The sequence below is a fragment of the Anomaloglossus baeobatrachus genome, unplaced genomic scaffold (assembly GCF_048569485.1).
Source record: "Anomaloglossus baeobatrachus isolate aAnoBae1 unplaced genomic scaffold, aAnoBae1.hap1 Scaffold_365, whole genome shotgun sequence".
Lineage (NCBI taxonomy): Eukaryota > Metazoa > Chordata > Amphibia > Anura > Aromobatidae > Anomaloglossus > Anomaloglossus baeobatrachus.
In genome coordinates, this window is record NW_027443001.1 from 15412 (window position 1) to 39656 (window position 24245).

Below are 24245 nucleotides of genomic sequence, written 5' to 3' on the forward strand. Positions count from 1 at the left end.
AAGCTGCAGATCTTATACACAGGCTGCGGACTTTTCGTCTGCACCAAGACAAGTATGCACCATATAAGTATGATGTATTGAATTAGGCCAGAATTGGGCCAGAAGTGACCGGAAGGTAACTGGATACATAGACTCTGTAAACAATGTTTGTGTTTTTCTTCACTTTCACCCCTAAAATACTTCAGTTTCTACTGCCCCCTCTGATCCCTAAACCCAGCAATGAACTTTCCATCTCTCTCACTATCCTCCGCACCCAGCTCACCTTCCCCTCAAATATTTTCCTCCACATTTCACCCAGTGTCTCCAGACACACACGACCATCTCATAGCCTCTTCTGCTCCCACTTACTAGCACTTTCACTGCTTCTCCTCACTGCTGGAGATATCTCTCCTAATCTTGTCCTCCTCACCACATACCTATTGTCACTTCAAACCCTCATCCACAACCTATCACTAATTTCCGCAACCTCTCTAATCTCAAACCCATCCACCCAGTCCCCGCTCCCCCAGTCCCACTAACAGGAGCTCTATGGAACGCTCGCTCTGTCTGCAACAAACTATCCTACATTCATGATCTTTTCATCACTAATAAACATTCCTTCCTCGCTATCACTCAAACCTGGCTCACCACCTCTGACACAGCCACTCCTGCTGCACTTTCTTATGGCGGTCTCCAACTCTCTCCCTCCCCCCGCCCCAGTAACAAGCATGGTGGAGGAGTTGGTTTGCTCCTGTCCGACCAATGCTCCTTTACACCAATTCCACTGCCACCCTCTGTTACTCTCCCCTCTTTTGAGGTACACTCTGTCCGCATCTACTCCCCCTCCAACCTTCAACTGGTTGTCATTTACCGCCCTCCAGGGCCGGCCACTGCCTTTTTTGACCATTTCACCACCTGGCTACTACACTTCCTTTCCACCGTCATCCCCACCATCATCATGGGTGATTTCAACGTCCCCATTGACACTTCCCACTCACCTGTCTCCAAACTTATAACACTCACTTCCTCCTTCCTCCCGCCTCACCCAATGGTCTTCTGCAGCTACTCACAAAGATGGCCACACGCTGGACCTCATCTTCACTCCCCTCTGTTCCCTATATAACCTTTCTAACTCACCTCTCCCCCTGTCTGACCACAACCTACTCACATTCTCTTCCCTCTCTTCTCCAAGTACGCAACCCCCTCCACAATCTTTCACACCCTTGCAGAAATATCAAACACCTTGATTTACACGCACTTTCTCAGTCCCTTCTTCCTCTCACAGACATTGCTTCTTCACACGATGCAGATGCTGCTGCAACTTTATACAACACTACAATCGCTGCAGCTCTTGAATCTGCTGCCCCCCTCACACACACCAAAACCCGCACAATCAACAAACAACCATGGCACATAAGTCAGACTAAAGAACTGAGATGGGCTTCCAGAACTGCTGAGTGCAGATGGAAGAAGTCTCATTCCACTGAGCACTTCATTGCATATAAAGAGTCTCTCACCACCTTCAAGTCCACACTCACTGCTGCAAAACAAACCTACTTCTCATCCCTCATATCCTCTCTCTCTCACAACCCTAAACAGCTATTCAACACTTTCAAATCTCTCCTCCGTCCCCCAGCACCACCTCCCCCTCCTCTCATCTCAGCTGAAGACTTTGCCTCTTTCTTCAAGCAGAAGATTGACAACATCAGAGCAAGCTTTGGCCCACAATCACCATGGCCCCTCATCATAGCTACTCAGCTCTCTTCCTCCAAATCCATCTTCTCTACCATGACAGAAAACAATCTTTCCACTCTACTCTCAAGATCACATCTAACCACCTGTGCACTGGACCCACTCCCATCGCAGCTCATCCCCAACATCAGCGCAGTCCTCATCCCAGCCCTAACCCATCTCTTCAACCTATCACTAACAAGTGGTGTATTCCCCTCATGCTTTAAACATGCCTCCATTACACCCATCCTCAAAAAGCCCTCCCTTGACCCATCCTGTGTGTCAAACTATCGCCCCATATCCCTTCTCCCCTATGCTCAAAAACTGGAACAACACGTCCATCTTGAATTGTCCTCATACCTCTCCTCCTGCTCCCTTTATGACCAGCTACAATCTGGCTTTCGACCACATCACTCTACTGAAACTGCCCTAACCAAAGTCACCAATGATCTACTAACCGCCAAAAGCAAACGACACTACTCTGTCCTCCTTCTCCTTGACCTGTCCTCTGCCTTCGACACAGTAGACCATTCCCTCCTACTACAGATTCTCTCATCTCTGGGCATCATAGACTTGGCCCTATCTTGGATCTCCTCATACCTAACCGACCGAACTTTCAGCGTCTCCCATTCTCACACCACTTCCTCATCTCGCCCCCTATCTGTCGGTGTCCCCCAAGGCTCAGTTCTTGGACCCCTGCTGTTCTCCATCTACACCTTCGGCCTGGGACAGCTTATAGAGTCCCACAGCTTTCAGTATCATCTCTATGCTGATGACACACAGAACTCCCTCTCTGGACCTGACATTATGTGACGCCCTGGACTAGCCAGGTGGTCACAGGTAGTCCCATGCACAAACACCAGTCCCCTAACAAGGTAACAGCAGCCAACCTAAAAACCCTTGTCACCTCTCTCAGTGTCCAATGGTCACACCAGGGGGCGGAGCCAGGCGCTTGACACGCCCAGCGAGGAGTCCAGAGGGCCTGAGACAGGAAACAGTAGTCAGTTAAGTTAAGCCAGGGAGTGGAGTAGAGAGGAGTTGAAGTTCTAGTGCAGCAGGCCTGTGGTGATAGGTCTGCAGCAATCACACTGACCGGTGCCAGGGTCGTAGCCCTGGTACCGTGGCAAGGAGGCAGACAGTGGTTGCCGACTGCAGGAGTCGGGAAGATGGCTGGTGGAACCGTAAGGCACCTGGACAGGGTAGCGGCCTGCCGGTACCGAACCGGGGAACCAACTAGAAACCGGAGCACCAGTGGGGTACTCAGACCCTGACGAGGCCCAGAAGCCACTGGACCACGTCGAATTCTCTGATTGAGGTCTGGATCTTAGGTCCTTTCCCAACTCAAGACTCGAAAGACAGCAACAGCCCACCGAGGGGGATAGAAAGCCACCACACAGGCAGAGAGATCCCACGGGCCAGCGCCTGCAGGCAAACGGGTTCACCGACACACAAAGCCGGGGAGCGAACTCTCGTCGCTGAAGCGAAGGTAGTTAACATTCTACTAAAGAGGTGCAGGAGAAAGGCGGAGACCACCAACCTGAGTAAGGGGCAAAGCGCAGTCGGCTGCGGGCACCGACCACCATCCTTTTTGTTTACCAGAGACTCCGGTGTATCTGTAATAGTGAGTACAACAGTGCCTTCAGGCACTGCACCGCACTGCATCAACACTGCCCCGCACCTCTTCACTCTCGGGCCCCGGGACCATCACCCCCTACCCACGGAGGGGATCAACACCAGGCTGCTTAACACCGTCCCCGGGAGCCTAGTCAATGGCAGCGGTGGTGCCCACACCTTCACCACAACCCCGTGGGTGGTGTCACAAACTTATACCCCTTAACACCACGGCCCCATCCGTGAACCTCCCCATCGAAACCTCCGCACGTAGCGCCAGCAAACCCCTTACAGAGGGACGTGACCCCCGGGTCCAGAGGCGCTCGAGCCACCCACCAGAAACGAGCCCGGACCCGAGCGGCTCTGCTGCGGCAGTCGAGCGCGGGGCGGTACAATTACCTCTCTACTAACCAAAATTCCACAATGTCTGTCTGCTATTTCATCCTTCTTCTCTGCGCGATTCCTAAAGCTTAACATGGACAAAACAGAGTTCATTGTCTTTCCTCCTCCTCACTCATCTCCTCCAACAAGCCTTTCCATCAAACTTGATGGTTGCTCACTCTCCCCAGTCTCATAAGCTCGTTGCCTTGGAGAAACCCTCAACTCTGCTCTATCCTTCAAGCCACACATCCAAGCCCTCTTCACCTCATGCAAACTACAACTCAAAAATATCTCCCGGATCCGTGCTTTCCTTAACCAAGAATCAGCAAAAACATTAGTGCATGCCCTCATCATCTCCTGCCTCGACTACTGCAACCTCCTGCTCTCTGGCCTCCCTTCCAACACTCTTGCACCCCTCCAATCTATCCTAAACTCTGAGGCACGCTTAATCCACCTCTCCCCTCGCTATTCCCCAGCCTCACCACTCTGCCAATCCCTTCACTGGCTCCCCATCGCCCAACGACGCCAGTTCAAAACATTAACCATGACATACTGTACAAAGCCATCCACAACCTGTCTCCTCCTTACATTTGTGACCTAGTCTAGTACCGGGGTACCTACCTGCACGCAACCTAAGATCCTCACAAGATCTCCTTCTCTACTCCTCTCTTATCTCCTCTTCCCACAATCGCGTACAAGATTTCTCCCGTGCCTCCCCCATACTCTGGAACGCTCTACCTCAGCTTATCAGACTCTCACCTACAGTGGAAAGCTTCAAGAGGAACCTAAAGACCCATCTCTTCCAACAAGCCTACAACCTACAATAACCCTCAGTCCAGTACACCACTGCGCAACCAGCTCTGTCCTCACCTATTGTACCATCACCCATTCCCTGTAGACTGTGAGCCCTCGCGGGTAGGGTCCTCTCTCCTCCTATACCAGTCTGTTTTGTACTGTTAATGATTGTTGTACATATACCCTCTTTCACTTGTAAAGCGCCATGGAATAAATGGCGCTATAATAATAAATAATAATAAATACTTTATTGGAATAAAGTTATTACGATTGTAAAATCATAAATCAGCAGGTTTGGTCGGAGACATCACGGTTTTATATAAGGGAATGTAGAAGAGCGAACACTGGACACGTGGGAAAACTGCGGTAGGACAATTATTGTTTTCTAAGGCAGCGCTCACATCAGCGGTATTTTGCCGCAAAACCGGACCGTCACAAATGTGGTTCAATTTATTTCCAATGGAATCGTGGAAAGATGCGGTCACATGCAGTTGCATGCGTCATACACAACCACATGTGACCGCATCTTGCCGCGATTCCATTGGAAATGAATTGAACTGAAACGCATTTGTGGCCCCATATAAGTCAAAAGACAAAACTGTTCTTGCGGAGACTGACAAACCAGTCTGGCTGTCAGTGGTGAGGAGTCTTATAGCTGCAATGCTCTGGAAAATGTTCAAACTGTCTCTTCAGGGAGGAAGGAGACAAATTCTAGTGCCACCTATTGGAAGTAGCTATCCTAAGAGTCAAAAGTGGCTCTTTAACGACCTTTTCATATGACCTAGGATATATACCACATCAGAACCTCAATTTGCAGAGATTGTCCCTCATCAGTGCAAAGTATGACATCTGATCTGGCTATATGAGAAGCTATAGTGTGGTCTAAGGGGAAAACTGTTCTCATTGCGGAGACTGACAAACCTTGAGTTCATCTCCTTCCTCCCTGAAGAGACAATTTGATTATTTTCCATTGCAGCTTAGCCCACACTACAGCATCTCATATAGCCAGATCAGATTTCCTACTTTGCACTGAAGAGGGACAATAATCCCGAAACATCGTGTCTGCAAATTGAGGTTCTAATCTGGCATAAATCCTAGGTCATCTGAAAAGGCTCGTTAAAGAGCCACTTTTGACTTTTAGGATAGCTTCTTCCAATAGGTGGCACTAGAGTTCGTCTCCTTCCTCCCTGAAGAGACAATCAGACCATGCAGTCATTTGAAAATGTGGAGCGGGTGGGTCATCTATTTTCAGTGATAGCCGCGGCAAGAGAGAATCGATGTATATTGCACGTCTACAGTCAGTGGATGGGGCTGTAGTCACGGACACGTCAGGGATCCTGAAAGTATTGGAGACATTGTATTCTGACCTATACTCAGATAAGATGCACCCGGAGGTGAGGAGGTAGATGAATTCCTGTGCAGGGCCCAGGTGCCGCTCCTCTCAAGAAAATCTAGAGAGCTGCTGAATGAGCCATTTGACTTAGAGGAGTTGGAATCAGCCCTAAATGCCATGGCGAATGATAAGGTGCCGGGGATAGATGGGTTTCCGGCTGAAGTATATAAGCAGCATAGGGAGGTTCTGTTGCCTGTGCTGCTTTGGGTATATAATTCATGTCTAGAGGGGGGAGATCTGCTACCATCCATGCAGGAGGCGATAATTGTGGAACTCCCTAAGGAAGGTAAAGACCCCTGCCTGCCAGCTTCGTACAGACAGATATCCCTACTAACGGTAGATGTAAAGCTTCTTGCCAAAATGCTTGCAAATAGGCTCACCAAAGTCATTACATCTCTAATACATCAAGAGAGGTTTATGCCCAACAAGTCCACGGTAACCAACCACAGGAGATTGTATCTAACGCTACGCGCGCACGTTGCGTACTGTCACTACAGAAATGTCTGCAGCGATTTGAACAGCACACGTGCGCTTCAAATCGCTGCAGAAACAGTCCGTAGTGAAAAAAAAGCTGATTCCATGCGCTCTGACTGCAGCTCCTCCCATAGACAGAGCGGGGGCTGCAGGCAAAGCGCAGGAAAGAAGTGACATGTCACTTCTTAGAACGCGCGCTTCGGGCAGCAGCCGAAGTGCTGCACTCTAAGACGCCACGTGCGCACGGCTCCTGCATAATCTTCATAGATTATGCAGGGGACGCAGGACGCATGCAGCTACGCTGTGGTGCAGATCGCAGCGTAACTGCATGTAAATACGCAACGTTCGCACATAGCCTTAATATGCAGATGCCGGCGGAAAACAAGGGGCGGAGGGTGATTATTTCCTTAGATGCTTGCTGCCAAAGCCTTTGACAGCATGGAGTGGGGGTATTTATGGGCCACAATGTCGTGGATCGGCTTTGGGGAGATGTATATTAGGTGGGTACAGCTATTGTACTCTGCTCCTAAAGCAAGAATCAGGGCAAATGGCAGTATGTCAGATACATTTTCTCTTTACCAGGGCAAAAGTCAGGGGTGCCCATTGTCCCCCCTCTTATTTGCTATCACCATCGAACCACTGGTGGTGGTGATAAGGCAGGCTTCCGATATAGTGGGATACCGGTATGGGAGGGTGGAGAAGAAAGTGGCCCTGTATGCGGACGACCTTTCATTGCTTTTGGTAGATGCAGGGGGGTCCCTGGAAAAGGGTGTTGTGGGTCATCTCCAGTTTTGGGAAAATATCAAGACTTGCTAGAAATTGGGACAACTCAGTTTTGATGCCACTAGATAAAATGCTCTCTAATACAGTGGTGACTTGCACCCCGGTGCAGGTGGTGTCGGAGTTCAAATATTTGGGAATTAGGATATCCACTAAACTAATGGATTATGAGCGTCTTAATCTCGCCCCCGTCTTATTTAAGTTCAAACAACAAATCTTGACTTGGTTCAAACTGTACCTTATGGTGGTGGGGTGAGTCAATTTAATTAAAATAATACTAATGCCCCAGCTGCTATATGTGGTCCACAACGCCCGGGTGTGGCTACCGCAGTACAGGTTCTATAAAATAAACTCTTTCGAAGCTTAATTTGGGAAAAGAAGCGCCCAAGGATGAAGCTAGAGTATCTACAAAGGCCGAAGGATGAAGGGGGACTGGCTTTATGTAACCCTTGGTGCTATTATTTAGCAGCCCAGAGTCAGCACATGGTGGGGTGGGGGACAGTGGGTTTGGAGACCTCGGTGGGGGAAGATTTTACAATACGTGGTCGGAAAAGGCCCCCTGTTGGCCAGTCTGGAGGCGGGAAAGATTTGCTTACACTACACACCATATCCTACTATACAGTTGATTGATAAAGTATGGGGTAAGGTCAAACAGTTGAGCCAGGTAACGGGGCTCACTAGATATGCCCCCATATGGGACAATCCCAATATCCTGGAATTATTATCCCTTAAGTTTATCGGGCAATGGAGGAAAATCAGTATCTGGTATCTCCCAAGTGGTTGAGGGAAACGAGTTTAAAACTTTTGAAGGACTACTAAACGACTACCCATTGGGACATGGTATGTTTTACAAGTACATGCAGTTACGTCATGCATTTGAGTCGCAGAACAGAATAGCACCAATTGTTGTACAACCGGACAGTGTAATTAACATAATAGAAATGCAGAGAGGTAAGGCAGGTTGTATATCAATGGTCTATGAGGGACTCTTGTCCATGTCTGTTGGGAAGCATCCAATTGAGGCATATGTGAAGTGGGTGGAGGATTTGGGAGAGATTTGAGAGGAGAAATGGGAGTCTATTGTGCAATAGGTCACCAAAATATCTCTGAGTGAAGTGAAAAGGCTCTTGCAGTTATATGTCATGTATAGTCTATAAAACCGCTGTGTGGATGCATAATGCGGGAGAACAGATTCCAAGTGCCTGAAATGTGCCGTGGCAGAAGCAGGGATCATACACATGTTGTGGGAGTGCCCATTTTTAGAAGGGTTCTGGATCATAGTCTTAAATTTAATTAAATCGGTGATGCAAGTGGAGCTACCCAGGATTCCTTTGGTGTGTGTACTGGGCTATGTGGATGAAGTGGGAGCGGAAGAACATGAGAAACTGGCAGTTGTACGACTATATGCGGCAAGGAAACTTATTGCTTCGTACTGGCTATCAGAAAAAGCACAGACGCGTAAGAAATTTATCCAAAAAGTGAACTTTATTATTCTTATCGAGAAAAATATTTATATTAAAAGGGGAAGGAGGATACAATATGAAATGATAGTGGCTTCCACCCGTGTGATTTATGAGATGTTCAAAAAGATTGCATTTTTAATGTAAAATATTTCCCACATTCTATCATGAAAAAGACTTCTCTGTGTGAGTTCTCTGGTGTCCAACAAGTTGTGATTTTTGGATAAAACATTTCCCACATTCAGAACAGGAGTAAGGCTTCTCTCCTGTGTGAGTTCTCTGATGTTTAACAAGAATTGATTTCTGTGTAAAACATTTCCCACATTCTGAACATGAAAATGGCTTCTCCCCTGTGTGAGTTCTCTGATGTGTAACAAAATGTTGTTTATGTGCAAAACATTTCCCACATTTTGAACATGAAAATGGCTTCTCTCCTGTGTGAGTTTTTTGATGTGCAACAAGCTCTGATTTCCATGCATAACATTTTCCACATTCTAAACATGAAAATGGCTTCTCCCCTGTATGAGTTCTCTGATGTGAAACAAAATGTTGTTTATGTGCAAAATGTTTCCCACATTCTAAACATAAAAAAGGCTTCTGCCCTGTGTGAGTTCTCTGGTGTGTAATAAGATGTGTTTTCTGTGCATAACATTTCCCACATTCTGAACATGAAAATGGCTTCTCTCCTGTGTGAATTCTTTGATGTGTAACAAAACGTGATTTATGTGCAAAACATTTCCCACATTCGGAACATGAAAATGGCTTCTCCCCTGTGTGAGTTCTCTGATGTTCAACAAAACGTGATTTATGTGCAAAACATTTCCCACATTCTGAACATGAAAATGGCTTCTCCCCTGTATGAGTTCTCTGATGTGAAACAAAATGTTGTTTATGTGCAAAACATTTCCCACATTCTAAACATAAAAAAGGCTTCTGCCCTGTGTGAGTTCTCTGGTGTCTAATAAGATGTGTTTTCTGTGCAAAACATTTCCCACATTCTGAACATGAAAAAGGCTTCTCTCCTGTGTGAGTTCTCTGATGTATAACAAGAAGTGATTTTTGTGTAAAACATTTCCCACATTCTGAACATGAAAAAGGCTTCTCTCCTGAGTGTGTTCTCTGATGTCTAACAAAATATGATTTCTGTGCAAAACATTTCCCACATTCTGAACATGAAAAAGGCTTCTCTCCTGTGTGAGTTCTCTGATGTATAACAAGAAGTGGTTTTTGTGTAAAACATTTTCCACATTCTGAACATGAAAAAGGCTTCTCTCCTGAGTGTGTTCTCTGATGTCTAACAAAATATGATTTCTGTGCAAAACATTTCCCACATTCTGAACATGAAAAAGGCTTCTTCCCCGTGTGAGTTCTCTGGTAACTAAAAGACTCTGAAGAAAATCTTTTCTCCCCTGTGTGAATTTTGTTAAGTATTTTTTCAGATTCTAAACTTGAAAATGATGTTTTCACTGTAAGAGCATTTCTATTTTGAATGCTTGTTTTGTGACTTTTATTTTTCTTAATAGTCTGTGATAAATCAGAAGTAGGTTCAAAAGAATGAGAGGATATATCCTTGCTTTGAAGAGATGATGCTATATCTGGAGCAATGGCATTCACTTCAGTTACATCTTGTGGCATATCAAGGTCATTTGATTTAAAAACTGAAGATGTCAGTTGTATCTCTGATCTCCTGGTACAGTCATCTGCCAAGAATAAATTTTTTTAATAATAATATATATATAGAAATGAAAGGATATGATTTATGAAATAGCTAAAGAAATTGCAAGTTATGTAGTAATCTATAATTAGAATATTTACTGAAACAAAAAATGTTCATAAATCTAACAGTAGTCAGTAATCAGAGCAGCTGGGACCGGGATAGCCGTCGGAGACCTATGATGTGTGTGTTTTGTTCTATTTGTGTTACTAGTTGTTCCTCCTGCACAACGGGATGAACGGGATGGTTGCTATATTGCAGTTGGAGGGTATTCTAAGTGTGTACTAAAGGGGATGTAGTATCGGGGAGAAGGGTTGCTGCCGGGGTGGGGGAGGGGGCGGGAGGGGGAATTAAAGGGGTAATAGATGTGATCATTTTAATTTGGATGCCGATTTGTTATTCTGTTGTATGTATTCTGTTTTAATAAAAAAGTATCTGATTTAAAAAAAAGTAATCAGAGCAGGAACCAGTAGACCATGATGTTCAATCTTCTTTGTTCATTTTGCATCCCAAATATTTGAATAATAATCCACCAAACAATGTTTTCTGGCCAAAATTATACCAAAAACCTACTCGCTCAGTGGGAAAAATGGAGGGTTTCCACATTAGTTATAGGTGAAAAACTCTTGAAAAGCAATATGGCTCCATAATTCAATAAAAAAAAATCCCAAAGCCAAATGTCCTCAATTCTTCTCAGCGTTGCAGTGGCCTAAACACTGTTACTATCCATGTTTGGCATTGCCACAGGGAAGAACCCACAAACATTTACGGTGTGTGTGTTTCCTGGAGACCAAGCTGGGTGCTATGTATTGGGCAGTATAATGGCAGATTTGTAATTTTCCCTCTAAAATATCCACTCTTTGCAATTTTCCAGAGACTGCCTCTGGAGTCAAAAATAGTAATTTCGGCTAAAGCAGAATACAGTAAATGCTATTTACTGACTATATGTTGTGGTATCACTATTTGTTTTAAGAACATCCAAATGCAATGTTTGAAGCGAAATTCAGACTACTTTTTTTTTTTTTTTTTTTAGTGAACAGGAACAAATTAATTTATAATCTATAATTCTATTTTGGCAGGAAAAGGTTTCCTTAGATTAATCAACCGTGTTCACTCAGTCCATCTGGGTAATCCAGATTGTTTAAAATTTGCTGGCATAGAACGAGTCGTTATCTCACAAATAGGAGGTAATACACACAAAATCCTGTTACAAAAAGAAGCAATCTGGATAATTCACCTAAAGGCACTTGGCACTTTAGGCTCGAATGAAAAAAATGAAATGTCAGTTTTTCTTTGATTTGATCATAACTTTCCTAATTTAACTGATATGAATTATTTTGTATGCCCTATTATTAATCATCTTCTCTGATATTGTGTCCCTGTATTTATATTTCCAATTGTTACATTGTATTGTTTTTAGTATGGTTTTTTAACTTTTTCTTCACTTTTTGTATTTGCACTTGATTGTATTTATCGCTGTCACCTGTTTTCACCTTTACGGATGTGGGAGGTGCTGGTGACAGGTGGACATGTAGAAGCGCTATTCTAAGCGCAAAACGGCAGCCATTATCCTCGCTTCTCGCATCCTCTCCCTACCATCGTATGTCTACATGAAATAAAGGACACTGCATTTTATTTTGGGTGAGTGCCTCTCTTCCTTCTAGGATTTGGTGGACTGTACCATTATGGCTCTTATTACTGGCACCCCCTACTATTTTCATGTCCCAGGTCTCCATTCCAGTTTCCTCTCTTCCTTCTAGGATTTTGTGAAAAAATCAATCTTAAATTACAAATAAGAACTTACATTGTGTCACAAAAAAATCTCAGACACTGGGATCAGATTCAGCATTACAAAGGTGTTATCAAGTAAAGTGACAGATGTCAGATTGGAGAAATGAGGCCTGGATAGGAGCAGAAAACTGGCTGCAGTGGAAAGCCATGAAATAAGAGCGGCTTTTTTACTAAATACTATAGAGAAAACTGTGACTATAGACAATAACACATCTACTAAAATGATCGCCCTCCACCCCGACAGGCTTCACCGTCAGTGATTTAGTAACTGGAGGGGACACATCTGGAGTAATTACAGTATGTGGCTCGGGGGCTCTCGGCAATCCAAACTAATGTAGGGGCCAATATCTTCTGTCAGATGAGTTTCTTGAAGACATTAGACATTTAGAGAGAACGTTAACATAGTCCAGTAAATCAGTGTTGTACTCATTTACGATGGACCATTGGCGCTACTATGAGTTTTGGCCAGAAAAGTAGAAGTATTAGTGTTCCCCATTTCAGGAGCAATTGTGCAGTAATCTGAATTCCTTAGGATCAGAAACAAAATAGAATTCATGATGATCCTGTAGATGCGAGTAACTGTATTTTAGAGCCATCAACCACGCTCAGCTTAGCGATTTATCATGGCGAAGGTGTCATGTTCTTGTGTAGTTAATCAAAATCCTCTTTGAAGGAGACAAGTGGGATTGGAAAGAACATCTGTGCTCTATCCCCACAAAGCAGGACCTGGAGACCATGTTTAATAGACTAGAGGAGACTCAGTAGGCATCAGAGTGTATGACCTAGAGTCTGACACAACGTCTTCAATAGAGAACCAATATCTTATGTCTGAACGTACCACTCAGATCTCAAACATTCTAACATTTATAGATGATATAGAGAACCGTTACAGACTAAACCATCTCTGTATTTGTGGCCTGTCTGAAGAAATCTCTTCCCATATGCAGGAGAAAACCATTAATACTTTATCCTATGATTTACTTGGGAGGAAAGAGGACTCGCGTATGGAAATGGATATACTTCACAGAGATATTGGTCCCAAGTCCACCTTGGCCTGAAGACCACGTGATGTTGTGTCCTGCATTCATTTTTACAAGGAGAAGTAAATTCTTTCACAAGCTGTAAGATCTAAATAGAATATACAACTGTAAAGCTGTGACATTGTCATCCTCTCAGATCTGACCAGGAGCACACTACAACTTCGTAAAGCCTAATGATCACTCACTCAGTTTCTTCGAGACCCAAGGGATCTCCTACCACTGGAGGTTTTCTCATTTCAATTTTTTGCAAAAAAAGATGGCCGCCACGCAGAATCTAAGAATTTGGGGGACCTCCCGACCAACTTATCTACCTTCGACTTGCCTCAGATCCATCTGCCAGAATGGACGGCACTTCATACTCTACCCCCACATGCTAATTGTGAGACAGAGCTGTCACCAAAATTGCAACGCTTATCCCTCAGTGATGGGCCTCTTAAGACATGAGGTCTTCTCCAGGATGACTGATTGACTGATCTGTACTTATTACCATCACTAGAATTACAATTTGGTCATTATTGATGCCTTTAAATGGTGGCCAGGAGTTTGGTTTGAGAAATTGTATCAGGAAATATTTGTTGGGTTTTTTTTTAAACCTAATCTATCATTGTCACTTCCTTTTCCTACTTCTATTATCTTTTTTTCTGCTTTCTCTCTTTCACCTTTATTCTCTCTATATTGGTGGGTATACTATACATATTTTGGATATTTGAGTAATACGGGTCTCTTGTGGAGATTATCCCTGTCTTGGCTTCCTCAACCCCTCTTAGATTGTGGGACCTGTTGATAAGGTCCAGTTTTCTCCTACTAAGAGTTAATAGTTTAGTGTGGCCTATGGAAGTTGTCTCTTCCAGTTTCGCATTTCTCCCCAGGTTCGTCTTGTCTATATCCTATCTTAGTCGTTCTCCCTCCCTTTCTCCAATTGTGACATTTACATCTTGTATTGTAAATAGTCCTTTGAAAAGGAGTCAGATATATTAATATCTACATACAAAGGGTCTCAATAGTTATGCTTCAGGAAACATACTTTAAGGCCTCTTTAGTTCAAGTATTCAAATAGATACTACAATGCCTGTTCCCTTTCTACTAACCCAAATAATAAACCGAAGGGTGTTTCTATTGCTTTCCACAAATCTCTTCCCCACCAGATTTTGGAGCCGCGAGTTGATTTAGACGGTAGATACATTTTCCTTATGGTGTGTTTTGCTAACATTTATTTCCTCAACACAGAACAAAGACCATTTGGAGTCAAAGTTTTGCAGTCACCGGCTGAGTTCACCGGGAGTTCCTCTATCATTCTGATGAGATACTATGTAGATACAAGAGGGATGGGCTCTGCCTCTAGCTCCTCCCTCTCCCTCCTCCCTGTTTCCAGCTTCTCCCTCAACCTCAAGTTCCTCCCTCTGCCTCTAGCTACTCCCTCCTCTCGTCATCATAGAGTCTCATCAGTAACAACAGATCAGAAATATTCAATTTTCGTTATGTCCCATGTGTAACTCAGAGGCTGCAGATCTATTTCACATGTGTTGCGATTGCCCGGAAAGGAGGAATTTCACTGCTCATGGAATGGTGCCTCGTCATAAAAGGGAAGTTTGGCAAGAAAGACTGGACCTTTGTAACGACCCGATCAGCACATTCAGCAGAAGGGAGAGAAGGAAGATTCAGCAATAAGATGTCAAGATTCTAGGAAGTCACCAGCATCATTACCCTCCGCTTTCTCTTAGGGGTCCACCATACAGATTAGATTTTTCTTCCCATAATTTTCTGAATTTTATGCACATTCTACGTACACTGTCATTTGGCTTTGCAGATTAGAGATCTGGGCACCTACGGGTCAACATCTTCTAATTTCAGGGGATAGGATGGATCCTACCTGTAAGATCTGGCTGATACAGATCTCACTCCAACAGAAGGGCGTCTAATGCCCAAAATAATGGGGACAGTGTTGGGTGGAGGAGCATGTGGTGGCCTAGCAGCAGAATGGTGACCATTTTCTATGATGGACTACAACCCTGATAAAGCAGCCACAGCCGGTGACTGAGAAGAATCTGTGACTTCTCTGCATTTAGTGGTCACTACTCACCTGGGCGGTTATCTGTAGGAATCTCCTCTTTACTCCGCTCATCACCCCTCACATATGTCTCTGTAGTATTAATATGGGGCAGATCTTCCCCCTGAAACAAATATTGTACAAGTCACAGACAGATGGAGAAGTCTCATCTATGATCAGCTCTAATCCTGCCATCTCCACCGCTCTCATTACACAAGTATGACACATATAATACTGGAGGATAAAACAAGACTGAGCACAAGACCTTCACAGCCGTCTACACATCATAGGGAGATTTCATGGCACCTTCTCTCCATCTACCTGATGATCCTGAGGAACATCGGGATCTTCTTGTTTACAGTCCTGTGGGAGTAGAGGACGGGGACATCTCTCTGGTGTTGTCCTCTTACTGGATAGACCTGGAGGAGACACATACAGGGACTGAATTCATTCCTTACATATAGATAATTATAGGCCGTGTGTATTTAGTCCTGTCTATTACCTGGTGATGTGAGGGGCTGGGGAACCTCCATCATGACGTCCTTGTACATATCTTTGTGTCCTTCTAAATACTCCCACTCCTCCATGGAGAAATAGACGGTGACGTCCTGACACCTTATAGGAACCTGACACATACAATGATACCGTCACACCCGATCCCTTCATAGCGTTACTGTATAATGTCCCAGCATTCCCAGCAGTGTCACCTCTCCAGTCAGCAGCTCAATCATCTTGTAGGTGAGTTCTAGGATCTTCTGGTCATTGATGTCCTCATGTATCGGGGGGTGAGGTGGAGGCCCCGTGATTGGGCTCAGGGGTCTTCCCCATCCCTCAGACACAGGGGCCTGACAGCGCTCACTAGAGGTCTTCTTCACTACTGTGTAATCCTGGTTATGGAGAGACACAGTAATAAATCTCACTCCAGACATTTCCAGAGTCCTCACCTCTCCAGTTCTGTCCATCTGTTATTCCCATAGATAAGAATAATGTAATGTGACGTCATCAGAATCTCTCACCTCTCCAGTAAGCCGGAAGAGGATCTCTAGGGTGAGGTGTAATATCCTCTCCGCCATCTTGTCCCTGTACATATCCATCCTTGAAGGGTCAATCAGGAGAATTCTCTTATATAGATCTCCACTGAGAGGATCCGATATTGTAGGGACCTGAATGGGGAGAAGATGACGATGTGACATGATAAAGAATCCTGTTTAGTAACATAATTACTGGAGACTTTATATCCGATCACCGGCTGCAGAAATAACGCTAATATGTATGACATGAAGAAGAAGACAATTCATGATTTTGGGCTGCGGGAACCAAAGTGAAAATCCTTAATCCAATAATATTGAGAAGCGGGTTTTACTCCATATGTATGGCATGTGACCATTTTATGAGTATTCGCCTGTTGGGAGGTTTTTTTCTTAATGTTTGCCATTCTTTGTGGGGGTTTAGCTTCTCAGATTTTTTCGTCTGATTCTTAAACTGCAATTTTTTTTAAATAGTCTCAAAATTACTGTAGAAAATTGACACTAAAAAAGACGTGGGTGTGCGGGTGGACGACAAAAACCAACCAGTGTCAGGAAGCTGCTGCCAAGGCAGATAATATAATAGGATGTAGTGAACGAGGCACAGATGCTCCGGACAAGAACAGTTTTGCCTCTATACAAGTCACTAGTGCGGCCACATTTACAATATTCTGCACAGTGTTTGGCTCCAGTGAATGAGGAGGACATAACTGAACTAGAGCGGGTGCAGAGAAGAGCGACCATTAAAGGAATGGAAGGACTGCAATAGGAGGACAGGTTAGCAAGCTTGGGGTTATTCATTTTGGAAACAAAAAGGCTACGGGGGGATTTTATTACAATGTACAAGTATATCAGGGGCATTACTGAGATATTTATAATGAGCTTTATACAACTGAGGCCTGCAATGATGACAATGAGGTTCAATCATAATCACAGATGGGGATTCTTTACTGTAAGAGCAGTGAGAATATGGAACTCTCTGACATATGATGTGATAAATGTTGATAGACTACAAAAATTCAAGGCAGGTTTCGATGCCTTCATTAAAACGTATATTACTGCAGGTTATCAGTACTAGATTTTGTGATGGGACATTGATCCAGGGAACTAGTCTAATATTTTTAGAGTCATGAAGGCATTTTGCCCCTTGTAAAGGTATTCACACCCCCGGAACATTTCCAATTATTTTAGCGTCATACCCACAAATGTATTTTATTGTGATTTTATGTGATATACCAGCATTAAGTAACAAGTATTTGTGAAGTGTAAAGGAAATGATAGATGGTTTTCTAAATATTTAAAAATATAAATCTGAATATTGTGACGTGCATTTGTATTCAGTCCCTTGTAGTATGATGCCCCTGAGTGACCAACTGCCTCCAGAAGTCACATAATTAGTAAATTGAGTCACCTGTATCATTTATTCTCTGTATAACTACAGCTGTTTCGTGAAGGTTTCACAAGTTTTGCTTCAGAACATTAGGGATCAAACAGCATCTTGAAAACCAAGGGACCCACCAGACAGGTCAGGGATAAAGTTGTGGAGAAGAGTAAAGCAGGGTTCAGTTATAAAAAAAAAAAAATAAAAAAAGCCAAAGCTCTGAACATCTCACTAAGCACTTTTCAATCCATCATCCAAAAATGGCAGGAGTAAAGTGTGGAAACACGAGGGTCAGTGGGTACAGTCGTCCGCTGGCCTGGCTGTCTTCAGAAAGACTGCTCGGACCAGGGCTCATCCCACTGAACGCTCACACTCATTTTTTGTGGGCAGAACACTTCTCAGACAACACAGGATGAGGGAACCACACCTTGGTAGGATGTTACTGGTTCACAAATAGGAAAAAATCATATTGTACATTTCCAGAAAGATCACAAGATGGTACAAGCGACAGAGTCTCTCCCATCTGTTGGCTCGCGAGGGATTAGAATCTTTGCGACTTCGGGGCTTCCTGGGCTAACTATCCCAGTCAGCAGCGCCTCGCTTTTGATGAGCACCCACTGAGAGGAGATAGCGGCAAGCTTAGAAAGCTGAATGAGCACAGCAAGATGCAACTGAAATGTCCTCACCTGGGATCTCCAGGCACAATTGTGGGCTCACCAAAATTTCTTCATAGACGCCTTCATCCAATTTACCTGAGATAGAGCTGTTTTATAAAGTACAAGGGGCAAAAATGTCACCTCTAGATGAGCAAAGCTGGTAGACACATCCCCAAGAAACTGGCAGCAGCAATTGTAATGAAAGGAGATCCTGCAAAGTATTCACTCAGGGGGCTGAATACTAATGCACATCACAAATTTCAGAGTTAAATTTCTTAACATAATTAGAAAGTCATGTATAATTTCCTTTATACTTCACAAGTGTTTGCTACTTTGTGTTGTTATCACATAAAAACCCAATAAAATCCATTTTTTTGTGGCTGTAATGTGAAAAAATGTGGAAAAGTTCATCAGGTATAAATAGTTTTTCAAGGAACGGTATGTCTACCTTCAACCTAAAAACTGGGAAATTTTATCACGAATGTTCTCCAGTCCACACCCGAGATAGTTTATGTATAGCAAATACTTTGGTGCAAACTTGCCGCCATTTAGGAAAACATGAGACTTTTTGCACTAAAAAGTAACAAACATAGGTCAAAGGGAAAAATACAAAGCGTTTCTATTGTGCGCAAAACTCATGATCTACTTGGACCAATATGAAGAATTTGGAACAAAAAACATTAATTAATACGAGAAGATGAAAAAAAAGTGACTTAGAAAAAAATCACCACAATTGATGAGTTGGATGTAAGTTTTGTGGTGCGGAGCCCGTTATACCGGCAGACAGCATATGACCGGAGGCAGAAATATTCACAGGAGGGAAAGATTTTACACTTTCTAGATAAATCCTCTCTTCCCGGGATGTAACGACCTCTAATGCCGGGATCACACGGCCGGATAAAGAATCATCACAGCTTCATCCAGAAAACTAGGACAAGTCTTTTCTTATTTGTCATCCATATACAATCCGGTATTTACAGCCGCTATTAATAATTTACAAGACCATTTACAGCTTCCTCCATTACAGAACTGCAATGTACCCGTAACACACTGTCTGCTGTATGGTGGAGCTGGTGGGAATCTGATGGATTGTGCAGACACAGACCTGAATGGACGAGTCTCATCCGATGTATGGAAGGCACTAGAGGATGCTGGGATTATTCTCACACACAGATTCTGTCAGTGAGAAAGAAAATCCCCATCTGCACTGCCACATCCAATAACAATGGTCTGAGGGCGAGACGTTGTGTTATTTTATGGACAGCTCTGAAAATACAGTAGTGTGAACGAGGACTAAAAGGAATCATCAAAGCTCTTATCTCTCCTAATCCTGCCATCTCCACCGCTCTCATTACACAAGTATAACACATATAATACTGGAGGATAAAACAAGACTGAGCACAAGACCTTCACAGCCGTCTACACATCATAGGGAGATTTCATGGCACCTTCTCTCCATCTACCTGATGATCCTGAGGAACATCGGGATCTTCTTGTTTACAGTCCTGTGGGAGAAGAGGACAGGGACATCTCTCTGGTGTTGTCCTCTTACTGGATAGACCTGGAGGAGACACATACAGGGACTGAATTCATTCCTTACATACAGATAATTATAGGCCGTGTGTATTTAGTCCTATTACCTGGTGATGTGAGAGGCTGGGGAACCTCCATCATAACGTCCTTGTACAGATCTTTGTGTCCTTCTAAATACTCCCACTCCTCCATGGAGAAATAGACGGTGACGTCCTGACACCTTATAGGAACCTGACACATACAATGACACCGTCACCCCCGATCCCTTCATAGCGTTACTGTATAATGTCCCAGCATTCCCAGCAGTGTCACCTCTCCAGTCAGCAGCTCAATCATCTTGTAGGTGAGTTCTAGGATCTTCTGGTCATTGATGTCCTCATGTATCGGGGGGTAAGGTGGAGGCCCCGTGATTGGGCTCAGGGGTCTTCCCCAACCCTCAGACACAGGGGCCTGACAGCGCTCACTAGAGGTCTTCTTCACTACTGTGTAATCCTGGTTATGGAGAGACACAGTAATAAATCTCACTCCAGACATTTCCAGAGTCCTCACCTCTCCAGTTCTGTCCATCTGTTATTCCCATAGATAAGAATGATGTAATGTGACGTCATCAGAATCTCTCACCTCTCCAGTAAGCCGGAAGAGGATCTCTAGGGTGAGGTGTAATATCCTCTCCGCCATCTTCTCCCTGTCCATATCCATCCTTCACGGGGCAATCAGGAGAATTCTCTTCTATAGAAGATCTCCACTGAGAGGATCCGATATTATAAGGACCTGAATGGGGAGAAGATGACGATGTAACATCATAAATAATCCGCTGTAATAATACAATTACTGGAGAGAATAAGGGGAAACATATAATGAGAACATTCTAGGGAAACATTATATTGTGTGGGGACAGAAAGGGGCCGAGGATTGAGGGCAGAAAGGGGCCGAGGACAGAAAGGAGCCAAGGACCGAGGGCAGAAAGGAGCCAAGGACCGAGGGCAAAAAGGAGCCGAGGACCGAGGGCAGAAAGGGACCGAGGGCAGAAAGGGGCCGAGGACCGAGGGCAGAAAGGGGCCGAGGACCGAGGGCAGAAAGGGGCCGAGGACCGAGGGCAGAAAGGGGCCGAGGACCGAGGGCAGAAAGGGGCCGAGGACCTAGGGCAGAAAGGGGCCGAGGACCTAGGGCAGAAAGGGGCCGAGGACCGAGGGCAGAAAGGGGCCGAGGACCGAGGGCAGAAAGGGGCCGAGGACCGAGGGCAGAAAGGGGCCGAGGACCGAGGGCAGAAAGGGGCCGAGGACCGAGGGCAGAAAGGGGCCGAGGACCGAGGGCAGAAAGGGGCCGAGGACCGAGGGCAGAAAGGGGCCGAGGACCTAGGGCAGAAAGGGGCCGAGGACCTAGGGCAGAAAGGGGCCGAGGACCGAGGGCAGAAAGGGGCCGAGGACCGAGGGCAGAAAGGGGCCGAGGACCGAGGGCAGAAAGGGGCCGAGGACCGAGGGCAGAAAGGGGCCGAGGACCGAGGGCAGACGGTTTTCCTCACTTCCTGCCTCTCATAGTATGAAAAGGTAGTAAAAGACATGAGGATTGTCAAAAAATGAGACACAGGAGCTCAGGGAAAAAATATATAATCAAAATACAGGATAAACCTGGCTTCACTGTGAGAAAAAAAAAAAAGGTGCATGGAACAAATAGAAATAATTGTATAGAAAATAGTTCCGGCACACTTCAAAAAAAAGCGAGAGAGGAATATAATGCTTCAAAGTATTTTATTTTACTTGTGCATAGGCAAAACAAATGTCCAACGTTTCGACCATCAATTTTGTTTTTTGTCAAGGACAAGAGCATCTAATGTAACAAAAACATAACAGATTCTTTTAGATGATGTACAGTCAATAACATACATTACAAAGCTTTATACAAAGCATCACTAATGAAAAGAATGCATCAAATTGATGTTATAAGACAATAAAGGAACAATAATTTGAAGATTTGCACAAATACATGAAAAAAGTTGAATGATTGAGTTTAAACAATTTATGAATTAATATTAATTATTCTCATTTAAATACAGCAAATGCCAGACTGGTCAGAATGATGCCAAGAGTACGAAATATAATGAATAGTGTCCACCCACCTAAGAAAAAAATGAGTGCCAAAAGGTTTCTCAAGCTACAAACTGTCGCTTCTCGATGGGTATATGACGATATGAGGATATCCAAGAAAAGAGAGAAAAATTCAGCTCACCGAGTTGCTGCAATCCGCTGTCAGTCAGGACCTGCGCACGGAGGGCTAGGCTGCCAAATAACGATCAGAAGAAGGAAATTCCAGTGCAGTCCAATATGTCCGATTAAAATTCATTTTTATTTAGTAAATCCATAAAAATTTTGAAAATACAGGGCGGTCAGCAGGATATTGCATGGATATTGTACAGACCCCACAAAGCTACGCGTTTCGACGTTGAGTCTTAATCATGCTCTCTTGAGCATGATTAAGACTCAACGTCGAAACGCGTAGCTTTGTGGGGTCTGTACAATATCCATGCAATATCCTGCTGACCGCCCTGTATTTTCCAAATTTTTATGGATTTACTAAATAAAAATGAATTTTAATCGGACATATTGGACTGCACTGGAATTTTCTTCTTCTGATATGTGGATATGGGGTGAACAGCCTAAGATGAGTAAGCAGAAAAATAACATAAAAATGTAAGAGTACAATATAAAAGAAACAGTGATACACTTATATTGGGGTACACAATGATGATTTTTTTTTGCCTATGCACAAGTAAAATAAAATAGTTTGAAGCATTATATTCCTCTCTCACATTTTTTGAAATGCGCCGGAACTATTTTCTATAGAATTAGTTCTATTTTTCCGTGCACCTTTTTTTCTCACAGTGAAGCCAGGTTTATCGTGTATTTTGATTATATATTTTTTACCTGAGCTCCTGTGTCTCATTATTTGACTACCTTTTCATATAATGCTGAAAAAGTAACGAATATATTATCCAAGGTCAACATTCCAAATGCATTTTTATCAGTTCCCACTGAGGAGGTACGCTCTCGGGATTACGAGAAGGAACTGAGGACACAGACGGCACTGGAACTTCATTGCGCCACTCTGGCCGAATACCATAGAGTACAAAGGATTCCCAGGGGATTGAGAGAACCCTTGAGACCCACTTTGTTTTCGGACAATCCAGAATACTGTTCGAAGTTTGAGAGCATCATCAACAAATGTTCAATGGACATCATTATTTTAACCATTGAATATTTACAAAAAGAAATTGAAACATTGGGTCTTAAGATCCATTCCATAAAAGAGCAGTTAACAAACACTATCCCTAATACCGAATGGGAGAAGATTAAATCTAAGAAACCATTATAGAATTTAGAAAAACCCTACAGGAGAAAAAAAGATCTAAATTTGTTCGGGACCAGGAAGATTATTCCAAAGATCAGGTATATCGATGGCGGTTCTCCGACGAGGCTTCTAGATGATCTACAACTTACAGTCATTATCCTTCTTCATCCAGTTCAGAAGGAGACCAGTATACTACTCGCATAACTCGTTTTTTAGGACCAAGACAAGAACGAGGAAAACGAGGCGTAGCAAGAGGAGGCACAGGAACCACATCGACATACCACATACACGCTCACAGGTACGACGAATTTAGTGTACAATATATCATCTCACAATTTGTCATTCATTGATTCACAGGTTCTTCAGAAAAGGTTATCTTTTTGTCCAACTCCAGTTTTTAATACATTTCAGCTTGATCAAGAGATGAGGAGATTTTTTAGATTGTTAAGGCTTAAGGTACATTTTGGGACTGAAAGTGGGACTCAGACTCACACAACTGAAATAGAGCAAGGTAAAACATTGCAATTGAGACAGTTAAATCTCAGAATTCCGAGTTCATTCAACCCCTCCAAGACATATCATCCAGTAGAAACCTACATTTCTCTGGTAACTAATGACATTGACGACACGGTAAAATCAGTAGAAGGAGGCAAATTTAAGGTCAGACATAATATTTTAGTGGAAGAAAACAGGGAGATTCAAAGCCTAAAGAATAATCATAAAATCATCATAAAACCTGCTGACAAAGGAGGGGCAATAGTGGTAATGGACAGAGCCTATTATATTGAAGAGTTACATGGCCAATTAGAAGACAGAAATACATAATTACCTATTTCAAGAGATCCTACATCCCGTATACAGTCACTCATTAAGAGCATTGTAGATTCGTATTTACACAATAAAACAATAGATGCTAAATTGGCGGAGTACCTCATTAAAACACATCCCATTACACCAGTAATTTATACCCTCCTGAAAATTCGTGAAAATCTTAAACGACCTCCGGGTCGTCCCATAGTGGCTTTAACTGAGTCTGTTCTTTCTCCCCTGGCCATCACAGTAGAGAAGAGTTTAACACCGCTTATCCCAAAGATAACATCTTATTTGAA

General features: G+C 43.7%; 1 protein-coding gene across 1 annotated transcript in view; it reads right to left on the reverse strand.

The window, feature by feature from the left end:
• Positions 1-8633: 8633 nt before the first annotated feature.
• The window catches only part of LOC142273622 (uncharacterized), a 41235-nt gene continuing 25623 nt past the window's right edge, over positions 8634-24245 (reverse strand). The window contains exons 2-11 of the mRNA XM_075332539.1: positions 20413-20562; positions 20104-20283; positions 19899-20022; positions 19722-19819; positions 16213-16359; positions 15904-16083; positions 15699-15822; positions 15518-15615; positions 15230-15320; positions 8634-10304 (exon numbers count right to left, since the gene is read on the reverse strand). Coding sequence (XP_075188654.1) covers positions 8770-10304; positions 15230-15320; positions 15518-15615; positions 15699-15822; positions 15904-16083; positions 16213-16359; positions 19722-19819; positions 19899-20022; positions 20104-20283; positions 20413-20490 — 2655 coding nt within the window. The 5' untranslated portion in view covers positions 20491-20562 and the 3' untranslated portion in view covers positions 8634-8769. The remainder of the gene's footprint in view (positions 10305-15229; positions 15321-15517; positions 15616-15698; positions 15823-15903; positions 16084-16212; positions 16360-19721; positions 19820-19898; positions 20023-20103; positions 20284-20412; positions 20563-24245) is intronic.